Source organism: Schistocerca serialis, chromosome 1 (genome assembly GCF_023864345.2).
Source record: "Schistocerca serialis cubense isolate TAMUIC-IGC-003099 chromosome 1, iqSchSeri2.2, whole genome shotgun sequence".
In the NCBI taxonomy this organism is placed as follows: Eukaryota; Metazoa; Arthropoda; class Insecta; order Orthoptera; family Acrididae; genus Schistocerca; species Schistocerca serialis.
This window is the reverse complement of record NC_064638.1, coordinates 696,832,548-696,847,700: the sequence shown is the minus strand read 5'-3', so window position 1 is coordinate 696,847,700 and position 15,153 is coordinate 696,832,548. Positions and strand designations below refer to the sequence as shown.

Genomic DNA, 15,153 nt, shown 5'->3' with positions numbered 1-15,153 from the left:
GGCAATAAATGCTACAACACAGAATAAGCAATGACCCAATAGATAGCAAGCCTATGTGTCATTGCTTGTAAGATAAGAGATGCAGCAATGGACAATTTAAATCAGTCTTCTGTATTTGGGGTAGAATATAGTGATAAGCTGTGACTAGATAATGAAGAAATTCATTCTGTTACTTTTAAAGGACTTGGCATTAATCAGGTTGAGATGTTCATGGTAACATTGATTGTATTAAGATGATGGTGAGGTAAGTATAGATCAGTTGTTACATATGGAGGGATTAGCAAAGTCAGAAATTTTTTATGTAATTAGTGTGAATGAGTGGTGAAACATTCCAGACAGTGAAGTGTGTGTCACTTTTGCTGGAGTGATATTTTGGTACAAGTGTTGAGGAAATGAGGAAAATTGCTTGTTAAAACAAGCAGGCTTGAAATATGAAGAAATAAAACTTCATTACTTGTGCGTGAAAGAAAATTCATGTGGTTTGTCTTCATTTTTTTTAAACTTTTTGACCATTAGGTCAGGACTGAAGATTTGTTCTATTGTTTTGACAATTTTGACCTCTTATTGTTAATAATGTGACCCTTTCCTTTTAACTATTCCTCTGTGGATTTTAAACTTGTCTTGCCTTTTCCACACTTGCACTTGATAATCATTAATTTCTTTAATTGGTTACATTTCTTGTTAAAGGTTTTGTAGTTAAAATGGATATTTTTTGTGTGTATTATGTACTTTGTGGCATGTAAATTATTATTTTTTTTCCCTTATCTGAAAAGCACTGTACCTCAGATTCATTGTTATAAGTTTATTAATGCTTGAAACAAGAATAAATATCTGTCTATTGTTCTTTGGCTCTCTTCTGTTAACATTTCTGTCATATCTATAATTGATCAAAACATTTTTGCAGTGTAATGTTTTTATTGGTGATAGGCCGAGTCATTTTCCATAGAAGTGCTACATGTCAAAGGAGGAAAATATATTATATATGCCTGTGGAAATAAGTATCTGTTATAGTTAAATCATGGTTAACTCTTTGTGATAAGACTTAAGAGCTTCTACAAATGAGAATATTTTTTGTTTATTATACTTGTCTTTAACCGCCTTCATAAATTGTGCAGTATTAAAATTTGACCAGTTAGTTAACTTGTGTTGTGAAAATGAGAGACGGTGTCAAAATGCTAATCTAATCATAAAAATAATAAATCAAAATATGTCTAATAAAAACACATCTGCACTAGTGACTTGCCTTTTGCATCTTTTGTTTCACATCATTGTTCATATTTTACTTCGTGTAGATATAAAAGATTCGTACATTTTTTTAATGTTTTTTTTGTATTACATTTAAGGTAGTGTTTTCTCTATACTGTGATACAAGCTCATTGACACATGAAATAATGGAGAAAGCATTATTGTAATTAAGTGTGTATCATGCAGTTCCCTAATAGAGTTTGGGGAGGCTGAATTGCCTGCCTTGCACTCTTGCCTTTAAGCCAAAGGGTGTCACATCTATTTATTCTCCCCTCCAACGAAGCTTTGTTTAATCCACTTGCATCTTCTTATGTGCCTCACACGTGCCAGGGTTGCCCCAAGTTCTGGGAATCGGGGGAAATGTAAGGGAAATTTGGGAAAGAGATAGGGGAGGGAAGTCTTGTTTTCAGCATTTTGCAGGCACATCACGCATTGTCGCTTGCTGAGTGCAGCTGAGTAGCTGTTGTGTCTCATGTGCCCCTCCCCTTCTCCATCCTCCCTACCTCCCCTCCTCTCCCATGTGCTTGCAATCAGTGTTGCCACCACCGCTTGCCACAAGCCAACCGCTGCCGACAAGAGTGGCAGATAGATGTGAGGAATGGTATTTGCACAAGTTACCTTTTAGCAAACTGATCACCACAGTCTCAATTCAGCAGCGTGTTGCCAGTAGCTCACAACTATGGGTTTGAATAACTAGTCACACACAAGTGAGTTTCCACAGTGGGACAGTTCTGTGGGTATCTATGACAGATCAGGCTTACCGATCTGAGGCTCGTCATTTCCCACTAACGTGCAATCCCCACATGTCAGATCAAGCATCTCTGATCTGCCCACAGGCCATGTCCATTTGTGTGTGGCTTTTTATTTATTGTAGTACATTTTCACATTCTGAAAGTACTGTAGTTTATATACTCAAGAAAAAGTATGGACCTTGTTAGAAAGAACATTGTGACAGTTGCTGGAGGTTTTTACACTATGTACGCATACGTTTCTCGAAAGACGACTTGCGCAGTACCTGTGAAGTAATGGACATGTAATAGCCTACAATAATGGATATAGTACAAACAACATTTTATAGGCACTCGCTATTGTGTTGGTTTGTACAACTCTGCAGAGCAGTTTTTATTTATTTTGAACAGCCAGCTACATAGCTCAATGGGGCATCAGCATCCATTGGTAACACATCAGGAGAGTAGCAAGTTGTATATCTAGGATTATGTCTACCTTTATAGTTTACTTCTTCACTTAGACTTGCTAAGATGGATAGGATGTGTGCACACTGTGTGCAGACACAGGAGGAGCTGGCCAAAGCTGAATGTGCTTTTGGCTACTGTTGGTCACCATCAGACGGCTGCCTCAGCATGTATCAGTGGCAGAGAATCTGATGTATCACATGGGACACATAGATGTCACTTGTTTTGCCCTCAGGCTCTGCTACTGAGGCACCTCCTTGTGTAACCATAGCAGAGTGAGGGGCAGATGGGAACCCATTTGCATCGCTCGAGGCAGAGGGCCAATGGGGAGACTAGTCTTCTTGCCTCACCCCTTCACCCTGTGAGTGGACAGGTGGCCTCTCCTTCAGTAGGGACTGAGCAGCACATGGTGGGGAGCGGGGTTTACTAGTTATTTGGAGCTCCAATATTAGGCACATTATGGAGTCCCTTATGAAGATAGATTTCATGGCTGGAAAGAAAGCCAATCAATGTACACTTGGGGGATGTCTGGCAGGGCGGCCTCATCCAGGATCTGGAGGCAGATTTGCCTGTGGCTGTCAAGCCAGTAGGGTGCAGTCATCTGAAATTTGTGGCTCACGTTGGCATCAGTGACATATGTCACACGGGTTCTGAGGTCATCATCAGTTCATACAGACAGAAAAAGTTTAAAACCGAGATGTCGAAAATATATCTCTAAAATTTTAAAAAACACCTAGCCATTCATAGAATTCTCAAATGCAGGACAATTTTCCAACTTCAGACATTACCTTGGACAGCACTAAAATATCAGGACTCTCCAGGCTAATCCCAGACATAAGGCATATGTATTGCTAGATTGAGCTATGTTAAATTCCTTTAGCAACAAAGATGAGATTACTCACAAGTCTTCATCTTAGCTTTGTCATAAAGCTGAATAAACAGTTAGCTTTCACAACTGTAGTTAGCAAAGATGATTTTATATGTTGCGCCTATCTTTAACCTAATATTTATTTATTGTGGTTATGCATCGGGGACAAGTAAATATTTTTATTTAATAACGTGTTAGGTATGGTTTCAGCACCCCTTATGATGATTATGACGACAGAGCCAATTAACCAAAACCATCTCTAAGGAGTCCTGATTTTGGGTCTTGCATACAATATCCTTGCAGACTTGATTGACAGCAGAGGTGAGTGGCTATCCAACATGCACACCTGGGGCCTGCTAAACGCCTGACTTCTGCCCCACACCTGTAAGGCCACACTAACGGCTGGTACTTCAGTGTGGCAGCAGTCCTGTCTGGCGTACCTACGATGCCCTGGCCAAGCACTCTGCTGCTTGCTATGCTGAGCTAGCAGCTATTACTTGAGGTCTCTACACACCACTGTGTCGACATTATAAACCTCTCGGTGCGAATACATCAGCACAGTATGAAACACTTCCTAAATAAAAAGTTCAAAAATTCTCTCCGTTAGCAAGGACACATGCATCAACACCCTGTCGAATTAAGTACCTGATTGCTGATGTACCCTTGGAGAATTGTGTATTGTTTTGCAGCCTTTCATACTATTAAAATATCTGTACATCAGGTAATGGAGTAACATACACAAGAGATTTCAAATGCTCCCACAAATAAAAGTCTGGTGGGTTTAGGTGTAGAGAAATTGACCCACTTCTACCGAGTCACCCATCACGGAATCTGTTATTTAGAATTGTATAAATATTAACATTGAAATCAAGATGAACACAATCGTGTGTGAAGTACATGTTTTGACACACTTGTAAAAAGCATATGTTCTAACAGAACAGGTGGAGTACACTAAGAAAAGATAAGTTTTTCCATTGAGCCAGAGTGGAAGAACATGAGAGTCTAACAAGCAGTCGCCAACAATATTGGCCCAAACATTGACAGAAAATTTTTGTTTTTAATGTGCCTGCACAATTACATGAGGATTTTTGACAGTTCAGAATAAAGAATAAGGATGTACCCAAAACTGAAATTGTGGGACTCCCTTCATAATATCTCCCTTTTCGCTAAACCTTTCTCTCCTTCTGGCATTGTTTAGATTATTCAGCACAACTTTTTGTATTCTTTTTAAGTTTGATTCAAACCAGGTGTGTTTCCCATGACTAATGAAATTAGGAAGAGAAGTAGAAAATGAGTTATAGCATCTACATAAAATATTTCCAGAGCAATATCCATATAATGCTTTTTATTTATCTATGCATGAAGAAAATTTCTTGACACTCGTACATATACCGTGAAGTCTGTTCTACAAATGTTGGGTCGGTTCCCTGCGGCATAAAGGCGTCACTGTTTCTGGCCCCGACCTGAATGCTTGCTTTCTACTCCAATCTCCAGACTCTGGCATTATGAGAACACCTGTATTTTCAGATAGTTTGCCAGAATATTGTATCATTTACGCGATACTTCTCGATATCAAGCACATAGTCATATCTCTTGCATAGCAGTATTGCTTACGCAGTATAATTCCGAAGATATACTCTGGAAATTATTTCTCTAGAAACCCGAAACTTTAGTGAGGTGGAGCTTGCTGTAGGCTAATGAGGAACGACAAACTTAGGTCTGTGAGGACCTTTCCATGAATACTCGAAAAAAATAGAAGTAACTGATATTTCCACTCGTGAATACCTATGTCGGTGATATAACAGATTCCAAATCACCCTTATAATTTACAAAGTCAACTAAGGTGTTTCTCATGTCTAGAGAACCAGCTAACGTGCTTCCACCCCTCTCCCACCTGCTACATGCACACAACACAACCGATGCTCTCTCAACCAAATAAAGACAGGAAATATGCAGAAACAGTCCCCAGACAAATTACAAGGAAGGAAATAATGCTGCAGCACGAACACTTGTCCATACCGATTCTTCTCAAATTTCCAAGCGATCATGAAGACAGTCCAACATACTGAGACTGTGGTATTAGTTCGCTGGTCAGCCGTCCAGATGATGACACAGTTAGTTCAAGTACATTCCTGAACCACAACAGACCTCTCCATTCGGACAGCTCCTACCGTTAGCTGGAAATGTGAATCATTCCCGCCACAAGCCACTGCCCCCATGCGCCATGCACTCCCAGACAGAATCATCCCAGGAAACTGGCTACATACTTATTTGATTGCTATACTTACAATTAAATATTGCAATCGCGGTCTCAATTGGACAACATTCGACAATGAGCGAAGTATCGTTAATACACCCTGCTGACAGCTGTGGCTCTGAAAACAGAGATATCTGTACCATTCTTATGATCTGACATACTTTTCCAAGTAAAAAAAAATTTTTCATTCCCTTTGTGGCTATTGCAGTATTCCACGTCAAATTCATACCTTTCCTTATGACTGGGCATACTCATTTTCTTTGCACATGTCGGAACACACACACACACTCTCTCTCTCTCTCTCTCTCTCTCTCTCTATATATATATATATATATATATATATATATATATATATATATATATATATATATATATATATATATATATATATATATATAAACCTGATGCTGAAGGTGAACCTATCACATATCTCATACTACTAAGTACAGTACTTTGCCAATAACTGATTGCCGGCAATACGAAACAATACTGACCGAAAATCAGCCATGGGTGGACATGTCTCATAAGTTTTCCTTGCATGTGATACCACAGTGTCTTAGAAAGAGAAGCGTAACCGTCTTACAAGCCACCAGATGTCGAAAACGTGTTCGCACACTGTCACAAGCGGTCTTGGTTCTACAGGTGCCCACAAGTATCGCTAACGATATCCATGTTGCAAATTATACAAGCCTTATAAATAGAGGTATGGCATTATCTCAGAGAGTAGTAGTTTTTCCAGACAAATACCACGACACTGGATATAGACAGTGATTGCCAAAGTGTATATAATCAGACTAACAGTGAGGGTACATGTTGCTGATGGCTTTAAGCTTATAATAAAATCACTCAATTTAGAAAGTTATTCGGCTACGGAATACAGTATGAAGCCAGTATTTTCAACTCCCTTATGCTGCCGCTAGCTATTTCTCCAGTATTTGTATTTCATTCTTTCTCGATGCCGTGTCAGAGGTTCTGTGATATATCCACTGGGTTATAGATGATGGTTGATTGAGAAGAATCACAAACAGTAGATAGTATGCAGATCGATGTCATAAGAAGTGTACACTAGCTTTTCTGGTCTCTAGTGCTACGCTTTCCAGTGGAAATAATGTCTGTGATTTGGAATCAAGTATTTCCATTGAACCACATACCTCCGTTGGATCCTATGGAGAAGTCTTCTAATGATTACAGCAACTAGGGAATCATATTGCTGGCACTCTCATATCCCGAAACGAATCACCTTTCTCGAACTTATTAGCTACAGCGAAATATTAGATAGTCATTATGCATCTTGGAAGTGCCCCTCATACTCTGCGCTTCCACTCTGCAGCTTCGTGCATGTGATCATTCCAATTTAAGTCGGAAATGAGCAAAAGTAAGAGAGGTCTATACCTATCACATTCTACAACCTGTGTAGAAACAGACTAAGCTGATTTAGTGCGGCAGGACCATGTGTTGACCATTTGATGGAAATGGGAACATGTTGTCATAGCTCTACCAACAGTGTATGATGTGCAAGGTCACCGCCAAAGGCAACTCACTCCTGAAACATCAGATCGTAAAAAGACCATATGAACAGTTACGGTGGTGTTTATTATCGGGAAAATTAGGAAGACTCAATATCATACACGTACTGCAGTCCAAATTTGATCCGCATCCCTCAGTGTTCATTCATGTCTATCACCCCAACATTTTATCATCGTTATTCTGTATCATCCAACAGAGAAAAATTACGAACTATAAAAGCTCTGCTAACTTCATCCGATAGAGAACTCGATAAGATTTTTACCACATCTCTCTCTTCCAATATAAGAAAAACAAACATCGTCTGTGTGCTGGCATCGAGCGCATGAGGTAATCCTATTAAATAAACAGGTGGACAGTGATCTAAGTCTCTTGCACAGACTGGTCCAAAGTGTCAATGCTCGTGCTGTAGGAGGATGACCTATCCCACAGACTATACTGTCAGTTGCAAGAGAAGATGCCTGTGTCATCGTTTGAAACATTGTTTATTTTTTGCTTTGTACAGTACCGTATGTTTTGTTTTTACCGCCACGACTTCAAGTTCTGACCAGGTTCTAAACTGACATTAATGTGTTCTGATCCACCACCTCTCACAGAAAACTAGACATCGCAAGGTGTAAATCATTTTTTGCGGTGGTGTAGAGCGTTCCAAACTGGTGGTCGGACAGGTGGTGACTCTGACTTCCATTTCGATTGATTCCTAAAAAAATAGTCGTGTCACTAGGGCCTCCCGTCGGGTAGACCGTTCGCCGGGTGCAAGTCTTTCAATTTGATGCCACTTCGGCAACTTGTGCGTCGGGGGGGATGAAATGATGATTGTTAGGACAACACAACACCCAGTCCCTGAGTGGAGAAAATCTCCGACCCAGCCGGGAATCGAGCCCGGGCCCTTAGGATCGACATTCTGTCGTGCTGACCATTCAGCTATCGGGGGCAGACGATTGATTCCTCATATTGCAGTTATGTTTGTGATCAGGGTTATGGTGCTAGCCACCCCCAGAAGGCATTGCCAGTAGAGAGACAACCTATGTACGAGGGCACGCTGCATTGTTGCCAAATTTATTCAAGATGGCGGCGATGACGTCATCGAAGATGATGGCTTTTGGCGGGAAAATAGGTCAATTGTGCTATGTCCACTAACCTAACCTCAGGAAAAAATGGCGGGAAGTTTGAATTTTGGCGGGAAAATAGACCATTTGTGCTATGTCCACTAACCTAAGCCTCCAGAAGAAAAAAATGGCGGGAAGTTTGAATTCCAACAGCATAATGCATGCAAAACCATACTTGTCTTATTCATTATCATTTGTGAACATTCATTATCATTTATTATTATTTATATCGTGCACCTGTGTATGCAGTCCAACTGTGTTAGTTCATAGCCCTGCCACCAGAGAGCGCCACCGTGACGTCATTAAAGATGATTGATTTTGGTGGGAAGAAAGCCAATTGTGCTACCTCCACTGAACTACCGTTACCGTTCTCCTGCACATTCAGTCTTTGCTGAGCTGTCGTTGTCAAACCATCACCATGTGTTCGGCCATAGAGATGGATGTGGGTGATAGAGCAGCCTTCAATAACTGTATTTCATGTAGACATTCGAGGGAGGACTGTAGCCACAGTTCACTGCTTGAGGTGTGGAAGCGTATGATAATGGAGGAGTGTTGGAGCAATAACTACAAGAATTCTGTTCAGCTGATTTCGGCAATGCAGAAGGATGGAGCCAGGATGCATCCCGTAACCAGCATATGCTCATGCGCATGCGCAAACTGCAGGCTTATTTACCATCAAACATTCACTCTCCCAAAACGCAAGAGACGTTCAGTTGACACCAATTTGCTTCGGCGTAAGCATATTCGTATACAGCGTATATACCATTGAAGACCATCCTGCAGAATGTGTTCAATTGATGAGTTATTGGTGTTTGACCGCGATGAATTTAACAGCAGTGTAGTTTGCAAGCATACAGCCGAGGACTGCCCCCATAGCCTCCTACATGCTGAATGGAAACGTGCATTAATCCTGGACCATATGAATAAGAACAAGAACACAGTCCTCCAAATAAATTCCCTCCAATGAAATGCTTTAAAAATGCATTACCCATCTCATGGAGACATCTGCTACTGTTGGAACTGTCTGCCTTTTCTAAAGCCCACATATAAGCTCCCAGCCCACAAGAGATGACTGGCTCTGATCCAGCAGAGCGACGAACTGATGTAGTTGACGAGTTCTCTGCTAGACGGCACTTCGATAGGTCACGTGTTCACCTCATTCAACCAATAGCAGCACAGCATCATGATGACATAGTTGGCTTCTATATAAGGAGCACTCAGCAGCTCCTCCATCTCTGTTCCAGTCGGTCAAGATGAAGCGTCAGTCACCACCACAGCAGAATAGGAGGAGGAGCAAGCAGCACCAGAAAAGTAAGTCCACAAATTATTATTATTTCTTTCTTTTCTCAGACGTTATGTCTGGTCAAAAATGAAAAGTGACGTGGGCCTAGATCAACCGTGACTTCCTTTTAACTGTACGGTGTACGTTATATTGCATTTAGGAACTTTCAGGTGATTGAACATGTATCAATAATTACGGATTTCTGTAGTTGTATATATAAGTTTGGGTGTAGCTGTATTGCATTGATGTACTGGTGGATATTGTGTGGTATGACTCCTGTAGTTGATAGTATAATTGGTATAATGTCAACTTTATCCTGATGCCATATGTCCTTGACTTCCTCAGCCAGCTGGATGTATTTTTCAATTTTTTCTCCTGTTTTCTTTTGTATATTTGTTGTATTGGGTATGGATATTTCGATTAGTTGTGTTAATTTCTTCTTTTTATTGGTGAGTATGATGTCAGGTTTGTTATGTGGTGTTGTTTTATCTGTTATAATGGTTCTGTTCCAGTATATTTTGTATTCATCATTCTCCAGTACATTTTGTGGCGCATACTTGTATGTGGGAACGTGTTCTTTTATAAGTTTATGTTGTAAGGCAAGCTGTTGATGTATTATTTTCGCTGCATTGTCATGTCTTCTGGGGTATTCTGTATTTGCTAGTATTGTACATCCGCTTGTGATGTGATCTACTGTTTCTATTTGTTGTTTGCAAAGTGTGCATTTATCTGTTGTGGTATTGGGATCTTTAATAATATGCTTGCTGTAATATCTGGTGTTTATTGTTTGATCCTGTATTGCAATCATGAATCCTTCCGTCTCACTGTATATATTGCCTTTTCTTAGCCATGTGTTGGATGCATCTTGATCGATGTGTGGCTGTGTTAGATGATACGGGTGCTTGCCATGTAGTGTTTTCTTTTTCTAATTTACTTTCTTCGTATCTGTTGATGTTATGTGGTCTAGAGGGTTGTAGAAGTGGTTATGAAATTGCAGTGGTGTAGCCGATGTATTTATATGATTGATTGCTTTGTGTATTTTGCTAGTTTCTGCTCGTTCTAGAAAGAATTTTCTTAAATTGTCTACCTGTCCATAATGTAGGTTTTTTATGTCGATAAATCCCCTTCCTCCTTCCTTTTTGCTTAATGAGAATCTTTCTGTTGCTGAATGTATGTAATGTATTCTATATTTGTGGCATAGTGATCGTGTAAGTGTATTGAGTGCTTCTAGGTCTGTGTTACTCCATTTCACTACTCCAAATGAGTAGGTCAATATTGGTATAGCATAAGTATTTACAACTTTTGTCTTGTTTCTTGCTGTCAGTTCTGTTTTCAGCATTTTTGTTAGTCTTTGTCTATATTTTTCTTTTAGTTCTTCTTTAATATTTGTATTATCTGTTCCTATTTTTTGTCTGTATCCTAAATAGTTATAGGCATCTGTTTTTTCCATCGCTTCTATGCAGTCACTGTGGTTATCCAATATGTAATCTTCTTGTTTAGTGTGTTTTCCCTTGACTATGCTATTTTTCTTACATTTGTCTGTTCCAAAAGCCATATTTATATCATTGCTGAATACTTCTGTTATCTTTAGTAATTGGTTGAGTTGTTGATTTGTTGCTGCCAGTAGTTTTAGATCATCCATATATAGCAAATGTGTGATTTTGTGTGGGTATCTTCCAGTAATATTGTATCCATAATTTTATATAAAAACAAAGATGAGGTGACTTACCGAATGAAAGCGCTGGCAGGTCGATAGACACACAAACAAACACAAACATACACACAAAATTCAAGCTTTCGCAACAAACTGTTGCCTCATCAGGAAAGAGGGAAGGAGAGGGGAAGAAGAAAGGAAGTGGGTTTTAAGGGAGAGGGTAAGGAGTCATTCCAATCCCGGGAGCGGAAATTTGTCTGCTTGTGTCTGTATGTGTGGATGGATATTGCCTGTGTGCGAGTGTATACCTGTCCTTTTTTCCCCCAAAGGTAAGTCTTTCCGCTCCCGGGATTGGAATGACTCCTTACCCTCTCCCTTAAAACCCACTTCCTTTCGTCTTCCCCTCTCCTACCCTCTTTCCTGATGAGGCAACAGTTTGTTGCGAAAGCTTGAATTTTGTGTGTATGTTTGTGTTTGTTTGTGTGTCTATCGACCTGCCAGCGCTTTCGTTCGGTAAGTCACCTCATCTTTGTTTTTATATATAATTTTTCCCACGTGGAATGTTTCCTTCTATTATATTGTATCCATAATTTGTATTATTTAGCATGTTGGATAGTGGGTTCAGAGCAAGACAGAACCAGAAAGGACTTAATGAGTCTCCTTGGTATATTCCACGCTTAATCTGTATTGACTGTGATGTGATAGTATTTGAATTTGTTTGGATATTAAGTGTGGTTTTCCAATTTTTCATTACTATGTTTAGAAACTGTATCAATTTAGGATCTACTTTGTATATTTCCAATATCTGTAGTAACCATGAGTGGGGTACACTATCAAAAGCTTTTTGGTAATCAATGTATGCGTAGTGTAGCGACCTTTGTTTGGTTTTAGCTTGATATGTCACTTCTGCATCTATTACCAGTTGCTCTTTACATCCTCATGCTCCTTTGCAACAGCATTTTTGTTCTTCGTTTATAATTTTGTTCTGTGTTGTATGTGTCATTAATTTCTGTGTAATGACTGAAGTTAATATTTTGTATATTGTTGGTAGGCATGTTATGGGGCGTTATTTAGCTGCGTTTGCTGTGTCTGCTTCATCTTTAGGTTTCAGATAAGTTATTCCATGTGCAAGTGTATCAGGGAATGTTTATGGGTCTGCAATGTAACTGTTAAATAATGTAGTTAGATGTGAATGTGTTGAGGTGAACTTCTTTAGCCAGAAATTTGCTGTTTTATCTTTTCCAGGTGCTTTCCAATTGTGAGTAGAATTAATTGCTTGGGTGACTTCATGTTGCAAAATTATCATTTCAGGCATTTGTGGTACCATCTTGTATGTGTCCGTTTCTGCTTGTATCCACCGTGCATGCCTGTTATGTTGTACCAGGTTTGACCATATGTTGCTCCAGAAGTGTCCCATGTCTGTTATGTTTGGTGGATTGTCTATTTTAATGTGTGTGTTATCTATTGTCTGGTAAAATTTCTTTTGGTTTGTGTTGAATGTTTGGTTTTGTTTCCTTCTGTTTTCACTTTTTTTGTATCTTCTAAGTCGTTTGGCCAATGCTTGTAATTTCTGCTTCTTTTCATCTAACTGCTCTATCGCTTCTTGTTGTGAGATTTTACCTAACCTTTTTCGTTTTTTGTCAGATATTTCATTTCTTATAAATTGTGTTAGCTGTCCGATGTCTTTTCTCAGTTTTTCTATTCTGATCTGTAGCCTGTGTTGCCATGCTGGTTTTTTGGGTTTCTTCTGTGTCTTGGTTGGTTCTGATCTCTGCCTAGTGTGTATATTTAGTGTAGTGAGTGCTCCTGTATAAATCAGTAGTTGTAACTCTTCCATAGTTGTATTTTCATTTATTTTGTTGTGTATGATTGTGTTGATAGTTGTTATTGTTGTTTCGACTTGTGGGTTATTTGGTGGTTTATGCAAGAATGGTCTAATGTCTGTATTTGTGTCTTTGTATTCTATATATGTCAGCTGAAATTTTTCTTCTATATCTAACGTGTGTAACTTCATCTTCTATTTGTGCTTGTTCTGGTGGCTGTCTTAAGATTTCGTTTTCCTCTGATTGTTTAATTGATGCGTGTTGTTCTTTGTTGTTTGCTCTGGGATGTTTGAGTCCATTACTGTATTTTCTTCTTCTTCTGATTGCACATTATTTTGTTCTAGTATTTGTTGTACTTGTTGTTTGATGTTTTCTAATTCTGACTGGGGTATCCTGTTATTTTTTATTATTACACGGATCAGATCAGCTAGTCGTCGTTCTGTTAAAAATTTTAATTCTGGGTATCTGGTAATAAATGTCGTGTATACTTGTGATCTGTATCAAGTTGTGTTTGTTCCTAAGTTTGTTTCTTGGTAATAACAGAACATGAGGTGTCGGTTAACTTCATCTGACCGTCTCATCCTCTGTCTTTGTTTTCCTTCTAGAGTGGTTGCAGGAAGCATATCCTGCAAAACACCTCTATTTGGATTTAAATCATTTTCCATGTGGCTAACAGTGTCGTTACCATTGTGGGCGGGCATAGGGTTCAAGCATCGTCCCCGACCTTGACAGCGCTTGTCCGAGGCTTCATTAGTTCTGTCCTGAACCAACTAATCACACTAAAAGGGGGGTTAGCCCTATTAGTGGTTTGTTCTTTTCATCGCCTTTTACGACTGGCAGAACATACCGGAGGAATAATAATAATAATAATTATTATTATTATAGCTATTATTATTGTTTCTCGGCCAACATCATGTAATTTTTTATGAATATTCGTCTTGGTCCTCCAGCAGCTCCGCCCGTGACGCCTGCATCAGCAGGTCCCAGCATGTCCCGGTCCACGCACGTGAAGGCCTCGGACTCGTCCACGTGGGATCCTGTAGCTCAGCTTCACAGCATGCTGGAGCAGGATAGCCAGGTGTTTATGTCGGTGCCAGAGGCTACGCTTGATGGGGCTTCACAGTACTGGGCTCCTTCATATGCACCGTCCACTGATCATAATCTCACAAGGGACATCCCACCATCAGTGCAAGAACAGCAGGCTAACCGCACTGGTTTGGATGTTGTGGATGAGAAGATTACGACCGCCGCTTCACCTCAACCTTTACTGTTCATCTCAAGCTGTGTGTTAACAGTTAGTGGTTCAAAAGGTATCCATGTAGGACTTGAAGTTTCACAATACGGTAGCCTCTTAACTGTGTTAGTGCTCGAAAATGTACTCAAATATATTAAAGTGAAATTTTCTGACTACGAGTGGGATGAACTGTGTCGTTTAACAATACACATCAAGAATCATATGACTACTGAATATTATCCATCCCACTCCTACCAGGACATGTACTGTGGCAGTCTACCTGTGAGTATTCTATCAATGTATGATGATGCTACACTAAAAATTAAAAGAGCTGATGGTTATAGTATTTTCATGCATCACCCCACTGTTGATAACTTGTTTAATTTAGACATGGCTCTAACTAGTATGATAGAGAGACTAAATAGATGGTGCCCATATGTTCAGGCAGTATACACCAACATCATTAACTGGCTTCACACATGTAGCATCCACATAGCTGATATAGAACATTGTTTTAGTATGTGTATAACACCAGTGCCCAAGTATTGTGCTATTCCTCGAATAAGTGTTGAAAATGTCGATCTCAAATTTACTGATGGAATACCGGACTATTGTAATTCACCCATAGCATTACGAGATATATGTGCTGAATTTCAAACATGCAAGCAGCAGCTATTTTCCAAATACTGTACTTCTGCTGCATCGCTTAAAAAAGAATGTACTGATTTTTTCTCATGCTGGACATATTTGTAAATATTTTAATAAATAAAAATATTATTTTATAATATTAAATTTGTCATTGCGTGTTTTTTATTTGTCAAGACAAAATGTCACCTACGTTAATCTATATGACAGCCTTCCCTTTAAATATACCACCTGGGGTTCATTCTATTGTGTAGCCGTTGTAGCTCAGTTGGTAAGGCGATTGCACTATAGTGACTACACACAAACACATATTTTTAAT

At 39.4% G+C, this 15,153-nt stretch overlaps 1 protein-coding gene across 1 annotated transcript; it reads left to right on the top strand.

Annotated features, from left to right (window-relative positions):
- The first annotated feature begins 9,396 nt into the window (after window positions 1-9,396).
- Window positions 9,397-14,942, top strand: LOC126426380 (uncharacterized). The gene is made up of 2 exons (XM_050088340.1): window positions 9,397-9,507; window positions 13,909-14,942. The coding sequence occupies exons 1-2, from the start codon at window positions 9,450-9,452 to the stop codon at window positions 14,940-14,942; spliced, it is 1,092 nt and encodes a 363-aa protein (XP_049944297.1). The 5' UTR covers window positions 9,397-9,449.
- Window positions 14,943-15,153: the final 211 nt, after the last annotated feature.

What these genes read in the sequence shown, in the direction of transcription:
- LOC126426380 (XM_050088340.1), top strand. Translation starts at nt 9,450, where the DNA reads ATGAAGCGTCAGTCACCACCACAGCAGAATAGGAGGAGGAGCAAGCAG. An exon ending in GAGCAAGCAGCACCAGAAAA is followed by an intron (nt 9,508 to 13,908) that starts GTAAGTCCACAA and finishes GTCCTCCAGCAG; the next exon opens with CTCCGCCCGTGACGCCTGCA.